Source organism: Pyxicephalus adspersus, chromosome 6 (genome assembly GCF_032062135.1).
Source record: "Pyxicephalus adspersus chromosome 6, UCB_Pads_2.0, whole genome shotgun sequence".
Taxonomy (NCBI): domain Eukaryota; kingdom Metazoa; phylum Chordata; class Amphibia; order Anura; family Pyxicephalidae; genus Pyxicephalus; species Pyxicephalus adspersus.
Window position 1 is genome coordinate 10697054 of NC_092863.1, and position 14062 is coordinate 10711115.

The following is a 14062-nucleotide window of genomic DNA, read 5'->3' on the forward strand; positions in this document are numbered from 1 at the left end:
TCCTCATCAACGCTCTCTTACTGCATCAATATCTGTACCTAGGTTTATTTACTTATTAAGATATCAGGTTGAGAAAAAATGCTTGTGTTGCTTAATGTAGCCAAATTCCAATTGGTATTTCCTTAGTTGTAATTAGAAACCCAGACAGTCATCAAAACAATATATGAAGGGAACCAAGAGATTATTTGTTTACTCTGCTTGGATCAACATAAAAAATGAAAGGGAACATCAGATTATTTGTTTAGTTTGCTGCTTGCACAAGTGAATGTAGACAGCATCATTTTATATACCTGGGGTACATATTGATTCCAGCAGGCCTTGGTATAATAATGACTGTATCATGGCTGCAGCCTTCTCATGTTTTAGCTAGCTTCCATGTCAATAACAGAACTTGTAACAACTTTACTTACAGTACCTTTATTCAGCAGAAGCTCCTACACAGTCCTAAAAACTGCCCCCAGTGCTGTATATAAGCATGAAGATGATGGTGTCCTATAATGGTTAAATACATTACATTAATTACAGTTCAATAATCATCCTAGCAATTACTTTAGTAAAAGATTTTACCAAATTGGAATTTTTGAGAAAAGCGCTGTCTGCTTTATACTTTGTAATAAAATCCAGGTAAGAAGGTTTCTTAAACTATGGTAAACATTGAAATTAATGTGCACATCCTTTGCAAAACTTTTCCTATAGCTTACTTGCTGATTTAACCCACAAATGACCATAGGGGACTGGAACTATAAAAAAAAAAAGGAGGAGCATAAGAAAAATGCTAACAGCTTCTAATTTTTGAAACTTGGTGCTGCCTCCCCTTTACCCTGCAATAAGCACTGGCCCACAAATGCTATTATGGTAGATGGAGTCCTGGATGTGGCCATCAAGCACTAGAGAACCAAAAAAAAAACATTTCTAGGGAAGCCATGTCAGTGTCTGCGAGACTGTACAAGTGCTTGCTAACATTTGGGTCGTTGCATATTATTATACACAGTATTTATAAAGCACCAACATATTAAGCAGTACTGTACAATAAATAGGAGTTGCAAATGAAAGACAGATACAGACAGTGACACAGGAGGAGGAGAGGACCCTGTCCAGAAGAGCTTACAGTCTAATAGGTGGGGAAGCAGCATACAATAGGAGAGAGGATATGGATTGGTGGATGAGTAGTGAGGGTTTTAGGAGACAAAAGAAGACGGGTAGGCAAGTTTGAAAAGATGGGTTTTAAGGGCTTTTAAGGGAGAAAGTAGAAGAAAGCCGAATGGGACAAGGGAGACCATTCCAGAGTCTCGAGGCAGCTCTAGAAAAGATATCATTTCATTCTCCAATGAAATGTTTCTTTGATGGGTATCTATCTAAAAAATATATATGTTAAAGCTTACCAGACCATAGATGTGGCAGCTGCATTTGTTTTCTTTTAGCTTTGAATAAGCTTTGTTTGTTTCCTTTATTTTCACCTTGGGATTTTTTATCTTTGGGGAAGCACCTCCTGTAGTACAGAAAATGAGAAAAACTTTTCGTTACAAGCAACCAAAAACAGAATTGTTATGATGTAAATTTGTTTTTTACTAATTGTAAAGAATATGTAAATATTTTCACACCCAAAGTTTGGGCAGAGATGCACTTTCCATGTACCATATCAAAACACTTCCACTCATCATTCACTAGAGGGAGACAAGTCAATTGTTTCCTTAAATCTAAAAATCTCCTTCACTGCCATCATATTGATATCTTTATTGTAAATACACTTGAGATAGAAATATCATACATGCAGGGCATGATATATTTATAGTGCATAAAACTATAAATGCAGGTCTCTGATTTAAAACGAGCTTTGTTTCTGACCCATGAAGCAGCTCAGCATTTTATAGTGATAAGTATTTGTGTTTTACTGCTTTTTGCTTAGCAATACTTCAGTTTGCACATTTGTTAAAAAATAATTGCTAAGTATAAATATAAATATATATATATATATATATATATACATACCAATACTTCAGTTTGCACATTTGTTAAAAAATAATTGCTATATAAATATATATATATATATATATATATATATATATACATACAAATAGACACTTTCCTCATATACATATATATATATATATATATACATACATACATATATATATACATACATAGATATATATATATATCAACAGTTTACAGGGCAAAGGGTTTTCACACAATAAAAGAAACCACTAAGGACAAATAATGACCCCTAATTGTTTAACATTAGTCGATGATTATTGAAGGCTTGACAATGATTCATGTCTTCAATACACGATACCATCATAGCTCTGTAAACACAGGTTTACATTAATACTTGTGTTTGTATTCTCCATGCCTAAGGACATTTATCATGAATATTAGTGACATGACTATGGACTTTGTACAGCACTGCTTAATATGTCGGCGCTATATAAATACTGTGTAATAATAATAATAATATTATCAATTGTATGTCTATTGCCATTACAGACTGCTGTGGAGCCAAGAGAAGGTTGTAAGACAAGATAAACACACCTTGTTATATTAGACTGCCTACATATACAAGCAAAGGACTTGAGATACACCAAAAACTTTTATTTTTCCAAAAGGAGTTTAATTACATTTAATGACCTACAAATTTGAAATCACTCACTATAGATGATCTTATAATTGTTGGTGTACACTGTGCAATATACACTGATCCATCTACAGCTACTTTTAAATAATAAAAATGACACAATGACCATGAAGTCAGTGAGACACAACAAGCGTATTCATTTTTGTACAATGGCTTAGCTTTTATACTATATAATATATTTATTGAAAGCATCAATCAACTCATTGTGGAAACCATTAAACAAATGTTTAGTTCTTATCTACAGAAAACATAGAACTTGCACACAGAAAACAAATAAGGATTGGGGGCAAGTAGAATGAACTTCATATATATTAGGGACATCAGTCCACTCCCTGTGGAAACCCATAAGAGCTAGCTTTAGAGCTTACTTACAAGAAATATTAAATATAGCATACAGAAGACAGCCGGGAGTTCTGGGCTAGCAGAATGAACCCTCATCCCGCTTTACCTACTAGAACCTGGTGGTGCCAGTTTTTCTTCTATAATCTTAATTTAAATGATGATGACAGACAGAGGGGCACAAGAGGGGTATCATAAGAATAAAAGGCTAAATTAGTGGCAAACAATCTTTCTTTTTAGGATATATGCAACCTAACCACTGTAACCCCTTCTCACACATACGCATGTACACACAAAACTAAGGGATAATCACAGCGTGAGAGGTATGTATGTATGACCAATGCAGAAGACGCTCAGAATCAGATAAAATTGTAAGACACAATTTATGAAATTAGTCTTTAGGGTCCACTGAGAAAATCATTCTGTAAAGGTGTATTATCTGCATCTAAAACTGAATATGTAATACACAGACGGTTTCCTCACATTGTTTACAAAAACAATGCATCTCATAGAATGTAAGCTCTTGGGGGCAGGGTCCTCTCCTTCTCCTGTGTCACTGTCTGTATCTGTTTGTCATTTGCAACCCCTTTTTATTATACAGCGCTGCGTAATATGTTGGTGCTATATAAATACTGTTTATTAATAATAATAATAATAATCATAATAATGGATCCAGGGACTTTGTACTTGCAGCAGTTTAGTCCTGGTGTTCCGCAGGTTCATACAGTACCACATGTAGAATGCATATCAGCATACAAAAAGCATTTTCAGAAACTGCATGTATATGTATGTGCAAGAAGCACTACAGCAAATATAAAAATGCACCCATAAATAAATATGAAAGGAAATATTGTATATTAGTAAACTTTATTCCCAGTGATCGTGTATTTATTACCATGGCGTTTATCTTTATGTAATTTCCTATGTAACTTTTACACATTTTTCCATGCTGAGTCACTGACCCGTGGCAAGCAAGCAGATCACAAAAAGTGAAGTTAAAACTTCTGGTCTGCATACTTATTCCAGTTCAGTAAAATGAATGAAACCTCTGGATCAGCATGACAGCCAAGCAAGTCAGCAATGACATTTCACTTGCTTCCTCTACACAATTTTTCTTTTTCGTCTCTGCTTTGAAACTAAATATTAGGACAGCTGGAAAGGAAAAAATGGACAGAGGGCTGTGGGTCCAAAGGAGGGACTGTCCTGCCATGGACATTTGTCACATGGGTGACTGAAGTAGTACTGCGTGGGTGAAAGAAGGATGAGGTATAGACTTTGGAAGTATGAATGAACAGCCAGCATGCATTGTAATAGTCTGCAGGATCCTGCAAGTCTCCACCTCTCCTAAGTTTAACCTATAACTGCCAAGCTCCATTAAATCTAACAACACACTGTGGACAGGCTGCCTTCAGGAACACATTAGTATGTGATCAGACAGAGCATAGCGTTCCCCAGCAATAGCAGCCCCTGTGTTACACACTGGCCAAAGAACAGACCCTTCTCATCACAGCTGAAGTGTAACTTCTGCTAGATCCAAAAACTTATCCTGCGCCCATTGCTGACTTCTCCTGGAGGAATGGCTCATAGATGGTACTGTGCCCTGGGATGCTTTTTGGGTAAGCCAATATTTTTTTATTGTGTGCTTTACATTAAAATATCAAAAATAAGCTATTCTGTATCCATCTGTGCCTTATATATGTCTGTAGGTGCTTCTTAGTATTTTTACCTAGCTGCTACATTGGATTGTCTGCTATGTGATCAGTCTCACTGGATTTATTCACACATTGCTAAATAATTTCCAGGGACATATTACTGCTGAAGCTTTACTTAGTAACTGTACCTAGTGGCATCTCATTGCAGGTTTATATGCACCGTGTCTCCTAATACCTAGTAAGATGAATGAATTGTAGGAAATTAAGTGAACTCACATGCAAATACGACAGGTAATTGCAATTTTCCAATTCACTTATACAAATTTACTTAGTTCTTGCCATTCATACAGCCAATCACAACTCACAAACCGCCTGCCCATATTTAAGAGAATTCAATATTTAAGATTCAAAGTAATTTACCAAATCACCAGGATCCACATAGAGCTGGTTTGTTGCTATTCAGTAAACTGCAAGTTTCCTAATTAAAAATCTTCCCCACCCACTGGCAGCATTTGTGTCTTAGCATGTGATTAGATAACAGCATTAGATCTATCCATACATTCAACTTTTTTTTAGATAATTTGATATTTGTATGTGCTCTCAGGTTATCATTATTAATATTAAAGAGGATTTATATAGCACCAACATATTATGCAGTGCTGTACATTAAATAGAGGTTGCAAATTACAGACATACAGACAATGACACGGGAGGAGGAGATAACCCTCACCTGAAACAGTTGCAGTTTCTCAACCAGGTTCCTCCAGAGGTTGCTGGGGGTTCCTTGAGAAATGAGCAGTTTGTACCGCTCAGGCCAGTTTATGTGACACCAATGGCTATCTGTAAGGGTGACATTCTTGTCACTGGTCAGCAATGTAAGAGGAATTCTTTCCACTGACCACCTCACTAATGTACTGTGAGCTGTGGATATAGTAATTATAGTAAGAGTTCCCTTATGTTATAAGGATTGGGGAACACTGGTATAGAGAGCAGCTCACCAGTCTGGTTACAATACCTTACCTATAGAACTTTTAATCCTGAATATGAAAGCAGGCTCCTATGCTTTTGCGCACACAATAATCCATGTTTCAAAGTATCCATGTATCATAGTTTTATGCATGACTTATGTACATCATTTAGTATTTATGTATGTACAATGTACCTTTGCAGCATATCAGCCTTCTTCATGTAAAATCTTACACCTTATCAATACGGATCAGAATTGTCACTAGTTAACAAAAAAGAGCTGAAGTAGCAAAGATAAATCTGTATTGAAAAAAAGAATAATCTTTGCTGTTCCCAGGTTTTAATCGCATTGTGTACCTTACAGGATTTTTGAAAAAGGCAAAGTGAGGTATCCCACAGCAGCCACAAATGATCAACTTGTGTAAACTGAACTCTGATTGGGTGCCATGGCCTAATGCAAATGTAGTAATTATCCTAAAAGTAGATATATTCATTACTTTTTATTAGATTTAGACTTTTTGGTGTTTTCAATAATTTTTATTGGTTTTATAGGAGGGGAAATTACAAACTTTGCACTGAATAAAATGTAGATTTTAATGACCATCATATCCAATTATCACAACACTTTTTTTGTGAAAATGATAATTTTAGACAGCACGCATTTATTTTTTTATAATCCGTGCTGAAAAAACACCAGCGTACTGGACAATCTATATTTGGATGAAGCCCAGTTATGATTGGAACTTTCCATGTAAATAATGATAGATGTGCTGAAAGCACTTCACTGTGCAGGTGTTTGGCAGAGAAGTTCCAGCAAACCATACCAAAAAAACGATCGTTGTGTCTTAATGTTGCCTTGAGGTTAACAGTCTTTAAAAGAAAATCTTTCGCTTATTAGAAGAAAAACAAAACCCATTTGCTAAATTGTTTTCAGACATATGCTGGTTACGCACTGCATGAGCTGGCCAAGTGATGAAACAGGATTATGCATCGTTTTCATCAATTAGGTCTCTAATAATGTACAGCGCTCCGTAATATGTTGGCGCTATATAAATCTTGTTTATTATTAATATTAGTAATAATATTAATTAAATAAGGTATAAAAACTTCAACATTAAACACAAACATTCTATTATAAATGTCTTTATATATATTTAATATTAAGTATTAAAATGTTAGCTAGTAATAGGTGCTTGATTGGATCTTCATTTAGCCTGGGGAGAAGAGTGGGGAGAACTCAGGGATGACAATGCATGTGCTGCTTCTCCTTTATTGTCCAATCAGCAGATGAGGAATGGGTTCTAGAGCAAACTGTACTGCTTAACTGATGAGGGGGTCAAGAACCTGACTGCGTCTAAATTACAAGACTATTGAAACAGAATTATAGATCTTTTAGATAGACATTTTACCTTTGCATTTAGCTTTTTTGTTTGCAGACTATATTTAAGTATATATAAAGGGCAAAAACGTGACGTTTGGTGTTGTTGGTTATCTTAGAGCATGCTGAACATTTTATGTACTCAGAACAATATAGTTCAGGAAAGTCAGCTTTGTAAACTTGCAATGATTACAAGGGCAATAACCCCTCCAATTTATATCAAACTATCTTCTAACTCGTGTCAATGAGAGCACTTGAAGATTTGATATGCAGGGAAAGACAAATTCCCTGATTAGAATTTTATCTGTTTTTTATTTAATTAAAGCAATCCAGACATGTGTCTTTCTGCTGGCTTTGATAACTGAGCTCCTCACTGTTCCTTTCTTGTCGGGGAGCCTTTTCTTAGGACTTCTAGATATCACTGAATATTATTGAAGCCCCACTTATCCTGCGGATACTAAAAACTGAGCATTATTTATTTCAAGTCACAGTTTGGCAAGAATTAGTTTAGTGTTTGGAGTGGAATATATAAACGTGGAGCCTTAATGAAATGTAGAAATATAAAGACACTGGTTCACCTGACATACAGAAGTATTTAGACCCCCTTCACTTTTCAATGTTATGTTACAGCCTGATGTTACGAACTATTCAACCTTTTTTTTTTCTCATGAATCTACAGATAATAATAGAAGTGAAGGGGGTCTGAATACTTTCTGAAGCCACTGTATAACGCAGCCAATATACAACTTGGTCAGATTTTCCACTTTTGTACACATTCATTCATGCACTGCTATTTACTGTCCATTGTCAGATTTAAAGGGGAATTTCAGCTACAATTTTATACAAGAGAGAAGTAGGGCACCAATAAATGAAGTTCTACTTTATCCAGTATTCATTATCTAAACCCAACTCCTGTTTTAGGAAATAATAACGGAATTCAATACCCTGAAGAAAAACTCACTCATTTAGGAAATATAAGAGTAAGGAATGGGTTAGAAATGTCAGCGTGCCAACACCGTCTGGACCTGGAGATTTTTTTCTACTTCCCATGCCAGTGTCACTAGAACAAGACAAGATGGGACAGACGGAACTACGTAGGTGGTGTTTTTACTTAAAATGAACCAAACATAAGCAAAAATTTACCAGTGCCCATACAACCTTAACAACAGCACAGAACCGTCAGTGTGGTAGGAAGCTGATTAAAGTATCAGGATCTTTTGGGGATTTGTAAAAAAAGCAAACCTCACATATGTGCAGGGGGGTATTATAAAAGACATGCTGATTCTCTTGTAGGAAGGAAACTTAGGATCCCTATGTTCCAATTCCCCAATACTACCCATTGTAGAACAGTTGGAGGCTCATTCTGCTGATTATTATTTTTGCTTCAAATGCACCAAATTCTGAGCTTAGTGCACTGTATTTTAGATATTTAAATCACCTATATATAGAGGGGTTATATATGAAAGTTATGAAAACACTCTCTGCAGGCTAACAAAACGCAACCAGGAAAGGAAAAACCAACATCTGTCGTGGCCCCTCCTGCAGCATTCCCTGTCAATCAGGATGATATGCTGGCAAGGCACCAGCACAGTTTGTAAGAATGACAGACGTCTGATAATCTGCCAATTAGCTGCTGTCTTAAGACAAGGAAGAAACTATGATAAGAAGTTATATTTATGAAAGGTGATCATTTGTTTTATTTTTTTGTGTAAAATGTGTTTTCTCTGTGTTCTGGGGAACTCCTCTCCCAACTTTCTGAGGATGGAAAGAGACAACTTGTAGTACAAAGTGTACAGCCAAAGGACAACCCCCTTCCAGGCTGACCATGAAGTCCAGGAAATCCACTGATTCCTTTGTACTGGGGTTGTATAATAAATGCATTAATTTACAGAGTGGATGGGATCATTGGTGTAAAATAAACTATTTTAGTAACTAAAAACATAAAGGTCTTTGCAAGAGGGAAAATTTAGGAAGAGAGACAGATACAGGCATCTGGTTTAGTACACACAGGCTGATTTCCACTTTCAGTTTGATAAAATGATTTAATCTAAAGTAAAGTCAACAGCCTAATAATCATAAGAAATAGATTTTAAAGTTTTTTCTTAGGTCACCCCGGATGTGTGGGTAATTATTAACCATGAAGAAATAATTGATTCATTGTAAGTGAACTAGGTCTTACTGAGTCTGAATAATTGAGCAACTCCAGTCCATATGTCTTGTGGTTCACCCCATTCTCAGCCCAGTTGAAAGGGCAGAATATTGTATCAATCAGGCCGATCAGTTGAGCACGCAGTAGGCAGAGGATCTGCTTGAGTGTATTAGGCCTCAAAAACAATGAACTAAAAGGGATTGGAGCTGGCCACCACAATGCCTAAAGAATCTGCACTATTTATAAAAGGTGTACTGGTAAGATATTAAAGTGGAACCAATCCAATTCCCTATTTCTTTTCAAATGATAATACAGGTAGTGAGGTGAAATCCACCCAATAAGGTAATAGAAGGCAATAAAAGTTTGATAAAGGGTTCACAACTGAAGAAAAGATACCATTTTCGCTAAGGTTCCATTTTTAAAGCAAGGGATTATTGGTGACAAGAGGTGAGATGTGTTTGCATTATAAAAATGGAATTAGGAGAATGTGTATATTGATTGGCATTGCTTTATTACTTCATGTACTTTGTACTATTGCAAAATACACCTAGGTATTGTTAAGATATTACATTTAATGTTTAATTCCATAACTTTGTATTAAAGAAGAAGAGTGATACCCTCAAATCAGAGTTATTACATTGGGGGTGTATGTGATTAAAGTATTTCAATATGAGGTTACAGTCTATCAGGTTTCTATTGCTGTATTTGTGTTTGGGAAATGTATTCATTTCCAATGTGATTACTAAAAGAGAGGCTTTTGATTTCCCCTATTCTATCAAAAGAAATAAAAACTGTGGTTTTCTTCAAGTTAAATTCAAACCTTACCTTTGGTGTTGAACAGTAGAGCAGGCGCCTCTCCTGTACTGAAATTGCTTAGTCTTGATTTCACTGCACTCTCTTAGGTCCAAATATTGGAAGCTGCTGCAAGTCTGATGGAGCCCTTTAACTTTTCTGGTTGGACTTTCCTTGTACTCTACTGGAGGACAAGAAAAAAGTTTTAGTAAAAGCCGTCAAAGCTGGTACACACAGGGCACTCTGTTGAATAAAAAACACAATTAAAAAGAGAGGTTTGGTTAGCCCTAAGCCCAATGGTCATTGAGGATTTCCATTGTAGTCATTAACCAACAGTAGGACAGGAGATAGAGGAGGGGTATGGCAAAACTTTACTTTTGAAATGTGTTTTGTGTTATTGGATCCCTATAGCAGACACCCTAACGTCTATACAAGTACATCTAGCTGTCTGGTTTTTACACCTATTTTTGTAGTTTACCCACTTTGATACCACAACAATTTTATTGTTTTGTGAAGTTTGTTTTTAACAAGGGCGAGGTTGGTAGATGAGTTTGGGCATGTGACAGGAGAAACAAATCTAGGTTAAGAAAATATGGTCTAGCTCTTTGGATTTTAGAAGGCAGGTAGACTGCCAGAAGGATTACACAAAAACCAAGGAATGTATGTAGGAACAAAGCATAATACACATATTGCTCACAATCAAAGTATTTGTTCAAGTAGTAGCTCCATTAAAGCCAGACTCCATATACCCAAAAATGTAATCTGACCTACCTGGTGCCCAGCATTTCCTGACAGACCATGCCCAGTCTTGTGTACTGGCCACATTCACCTACTGCTGAGTTGTCAGGTGTGGGAAAGTTGTCAGCTAACAATGTTATACAATTCCAAACATACAAAAAACAGAGAATTCATTACTGTTCTGGCAATGCCAAAAATTGGTAGTAAACTGGAAGTCTTTACTTTTTTGAACATGGATTGACTTTTAAAATGGCTGCTTTTACAATTAGGTAACAAATGAAACCTAGATTTCACTAAGCACTGAAATAGGTTGCCCTGCCATAAATATTAATTTACAGCAATATAACAAATGAGAAGGAGGCAGCGCAAGGAATGAAGAGATGCCTTCTGGGACCCCCTAATGATGGGATGGTATGGTTATCCTTCATTTTATAAAGTTTAAGGTTTTAGGAGCAGTGCTTTTTGCCCCTTTTTAACATGGGGAAACCCTTGAAATAACTTTCAAGCATTGGGGAACCCCTTCTACATTAGTGTGGTGGTCAGTGGGAAGAATCTCTTACATTGCTGGCCATTGGGAATAAAGTCACACTTATGGATGGCCAGAAAGATCATTGACGTCACTTAAACTGGCCTAAGAGGTCCAAATTGCTCAAGGAACCCCCTAGTAAACCTCTGGAGGAACCCTGATTGAGAAATGCTGGTTTAGAGCCCCCAGGAGGATGGCTTTGGTGGTAAAGGATAAGAGAGTCAAATCGCCAGGCTACACCTCATACAAAACTTCCCAAATGGGTCCTTATTTCTAGTCCTGTGCTTTTTATTTTCAGTTGTCACTGTTAAAGAAAAAATGTTATGGCAATTTAAATTACTTGTTTGACGATAGGCTAAATAAGGCAGTTTGGAGCAGATGGAATAAAGCAAATAAGTCATTGAACAGAAGACCCAAGCTCCTCATAAATCTCATTTATGTAAATATTAGTTCGGTTACAAAACAGCTAACACTAGTGAAGCAAAAAGCAAAACAGAATAAGGCCATGCAACAGTACTGGTGCTGAATGGGCGCAGTATATAAAGCCATTTCTAGTTCCTTCTGTCAGTAAATGAATAGGTCCCATTTGTGTGACTGCCGATGCACAAAATGGCCGCCCCCACAATGAAGAGGCGAGCACATCCGTGGCCATGCAGCAAAGCCGTTTGTTATTGTGTATTGTGGATAATTAATCGCTCGGAAGAGATGGAAGATTCATTAAGGGAGATTAGAGGTCTCTCAGTGAAAAGTAGCAGCTGTTCAGAACATTTACTCATATTTTGGCACCACGGTGTGTTTTTGTGGTTGAAAGCAGAAATAAACACAAACTGATGAATGCACCAATTGGATTTACTGAGCATATTCCTTACTTGATTAATCTTGTATTGTTTTCACAAATTTCAATTTGTCATTCCAGAAGCTGGACTCGCCATTACGTGTAATGTAAATAACCACAAATATCCTGCAGTCTAAATAAAGTCTTTCTAGTCTGGCTCTTTAGAACAGGATAAAATGTGATATATACAAAGGAAGATACACAAATTAACACAGAAAGCCTGTACTCCAATTTATTCTATGCTACTGGAACCATCATTGAATTAAATAAGCATGACAAGAGGGGGAAAGGAAGTGAAGATAGAGAGATGATGGGCCTGAGATGTGCAGGATATCATTTCCATAAAGAAGTTACTGTACAAAGAACCACTAGGCAATTCTCTGCATATTAAGTCTTGTATTAGGTTCCACTGGGAGGTTTTTAAATATATTTTTTAATATAATATTTATATATTTAAATATCATTTAAGATGCAAACTCCATATTACATCTGTAGGTGTCCAGTGATCAGTCTATCATGGAAGATATCGTTTTCTTTTGCAAAGAGTGCAATCCATAAGTGTGTATGCTGGGATGTTTGGTGACTTTGTTCAACCTATTCATACAAGGGTTAGTTCTGGTTTATTCCACATTTCCATTAAAGGAAAGTTTAATGGAAACTTTTTTTATTTATCCCACGATATCAGCAAGGTGAACTTTGGCAATTGGTCAAACTACTACACATGGGCAGAGTTTTAAGCCACACAGTGCGGTACACTGAACTTCACCTAATGTGCAATATACAAGAACATCAGACAATGCATAGAAAGCAACCTCTGATGTATTAAATATATGCAGTGCAGTGCGCATTGCTACAAAATGTTGCATTCATTTCTTTATTTTTTTCAACATTTTTGTAATGAATGGGGTCAGAATCACAATTACAGTATAAAGCATGGCAATGCCCATCTGTTTTAATGTGAAAAATCCTTGGGCTATGAACACATTAGAATTTTGTTGCTGGAAATGATCTTTCAGTTTTCAGTATCAAGAAGATTAACAAGCGCTGTACACACGGCACCATTCTATGGAGAGGGGAGGGAAGAGGACGAGTGAGTGATGCTCCACTCTTCACCATAGGAAAGTACAGTGATCATCCTTGCTTGGTCATTCATTGATCCTTCAACTCAGAATGGTGAGTGACACTGGAGGACGTTGGGAGGTCACAAACATTTATATCAGACAATGATTATCAAGTGTGTGAATTTAGCCTTATACTGGATCACTGCACAAATCTAGAAGAAAACACACATCAAGGTTCAAATAAGAATACATTAGCATTTTCTAATCACCGTGTGCTTACCTTGGAATTCAGCTTCAGTTTGCACATTTTGGTTTCTTTCTAGAAAAAAAAATACAAAAATAAATCTTTAAATAAAAATTCATTAGGCAGGTTTACTAATACTCCCCCAGTACATAGTGTCAAAGGGGACCTGAGTTCTATTCCCACCAATTTCCTGACCTCCGTCACTGCACCCTCAGAAGATCGGAATGTGTGAGGAGCCACTATAACCTCTGACCCTTGCACATTCAAGTGTCACTACTAAGCCCACTTCCCATTACAATTTAATTGGATAATGATACAATTATAACTAACAGGAATCTAAATCTCTCTGTGGGCTCACACATGCGATGTGATGTATTTACAAAGTTCAGCTATGTCTGTATAAAACAATGATTAGATAAAGCAGACATTTTTTTTCTCTTGGCTGCATACCATACAATATCTTTTTACATTTTGATTGCAAGTTATTATAATTCTTGTGCAATCCAAATTCGGATGATTGTTCAAATTATAACGTGTGTTCCGATGAAGAACAGCTTGTCCCAAACCAGCAATTAGACTCAAGCAATAAAATTGCAGATCACTGTAAATTGGATACATGTATTTCTTCAACAAGAAAGTGCCTGTAACTATCTAATATCTAATAGAGAACATTTACCAAACTAATAACCATCGGATTACAGAAATCTGTGAACAAGCTGATGAAAATGAATACAATGTTATATTTCTAAC

At 36.3% G+C, this 14062-nt stretch overlaps 1 protein-coding gene and 1 long non-coding RNA gene across 3 annotated transcripts in view; one reads left to right on the forward strand and one right to left on the reverse strand.

Annotated features, from left to right (window-relative positions):
• Positions 1–1381: 1381 nt before the first annotated feature.
• On the reverse strand, positions 1382–13488 carry LOC140333094 (uncharacterized). Its single transcript, XR_011921282.1, has 3 exons — positions 13349–13488; positions 9942–10092; positions 1382–1489 (listed from the first exon to the last, which is right to left on the reverse strand). It is a non-coding gene; the product is annotated as an uncharacterized lncRNA (long non-coding RNA).
• APCDD1L (APC down-regulated 1 like) overlaps positions 4081–14062 on the forward strand; it is a 30828-nt gene continuing 20846 nt past the window's right edge. The window contains exon 1 of one of the 2 annotated variants that reach the window (XM_072414503.1): positions 4081–4587. In XM_072414503.1, coding sequence (XP_072270604.1) covers positions 4559–4587 — 29 coding nt within the window. In that variant the 5' untranslated portion in view covers positions 4081–4558. The remainder of the gene's footprint in view (positions 4588–14062) is intronic. The other variant, XM_072414504.1, reaches the window with a different exon arrangement.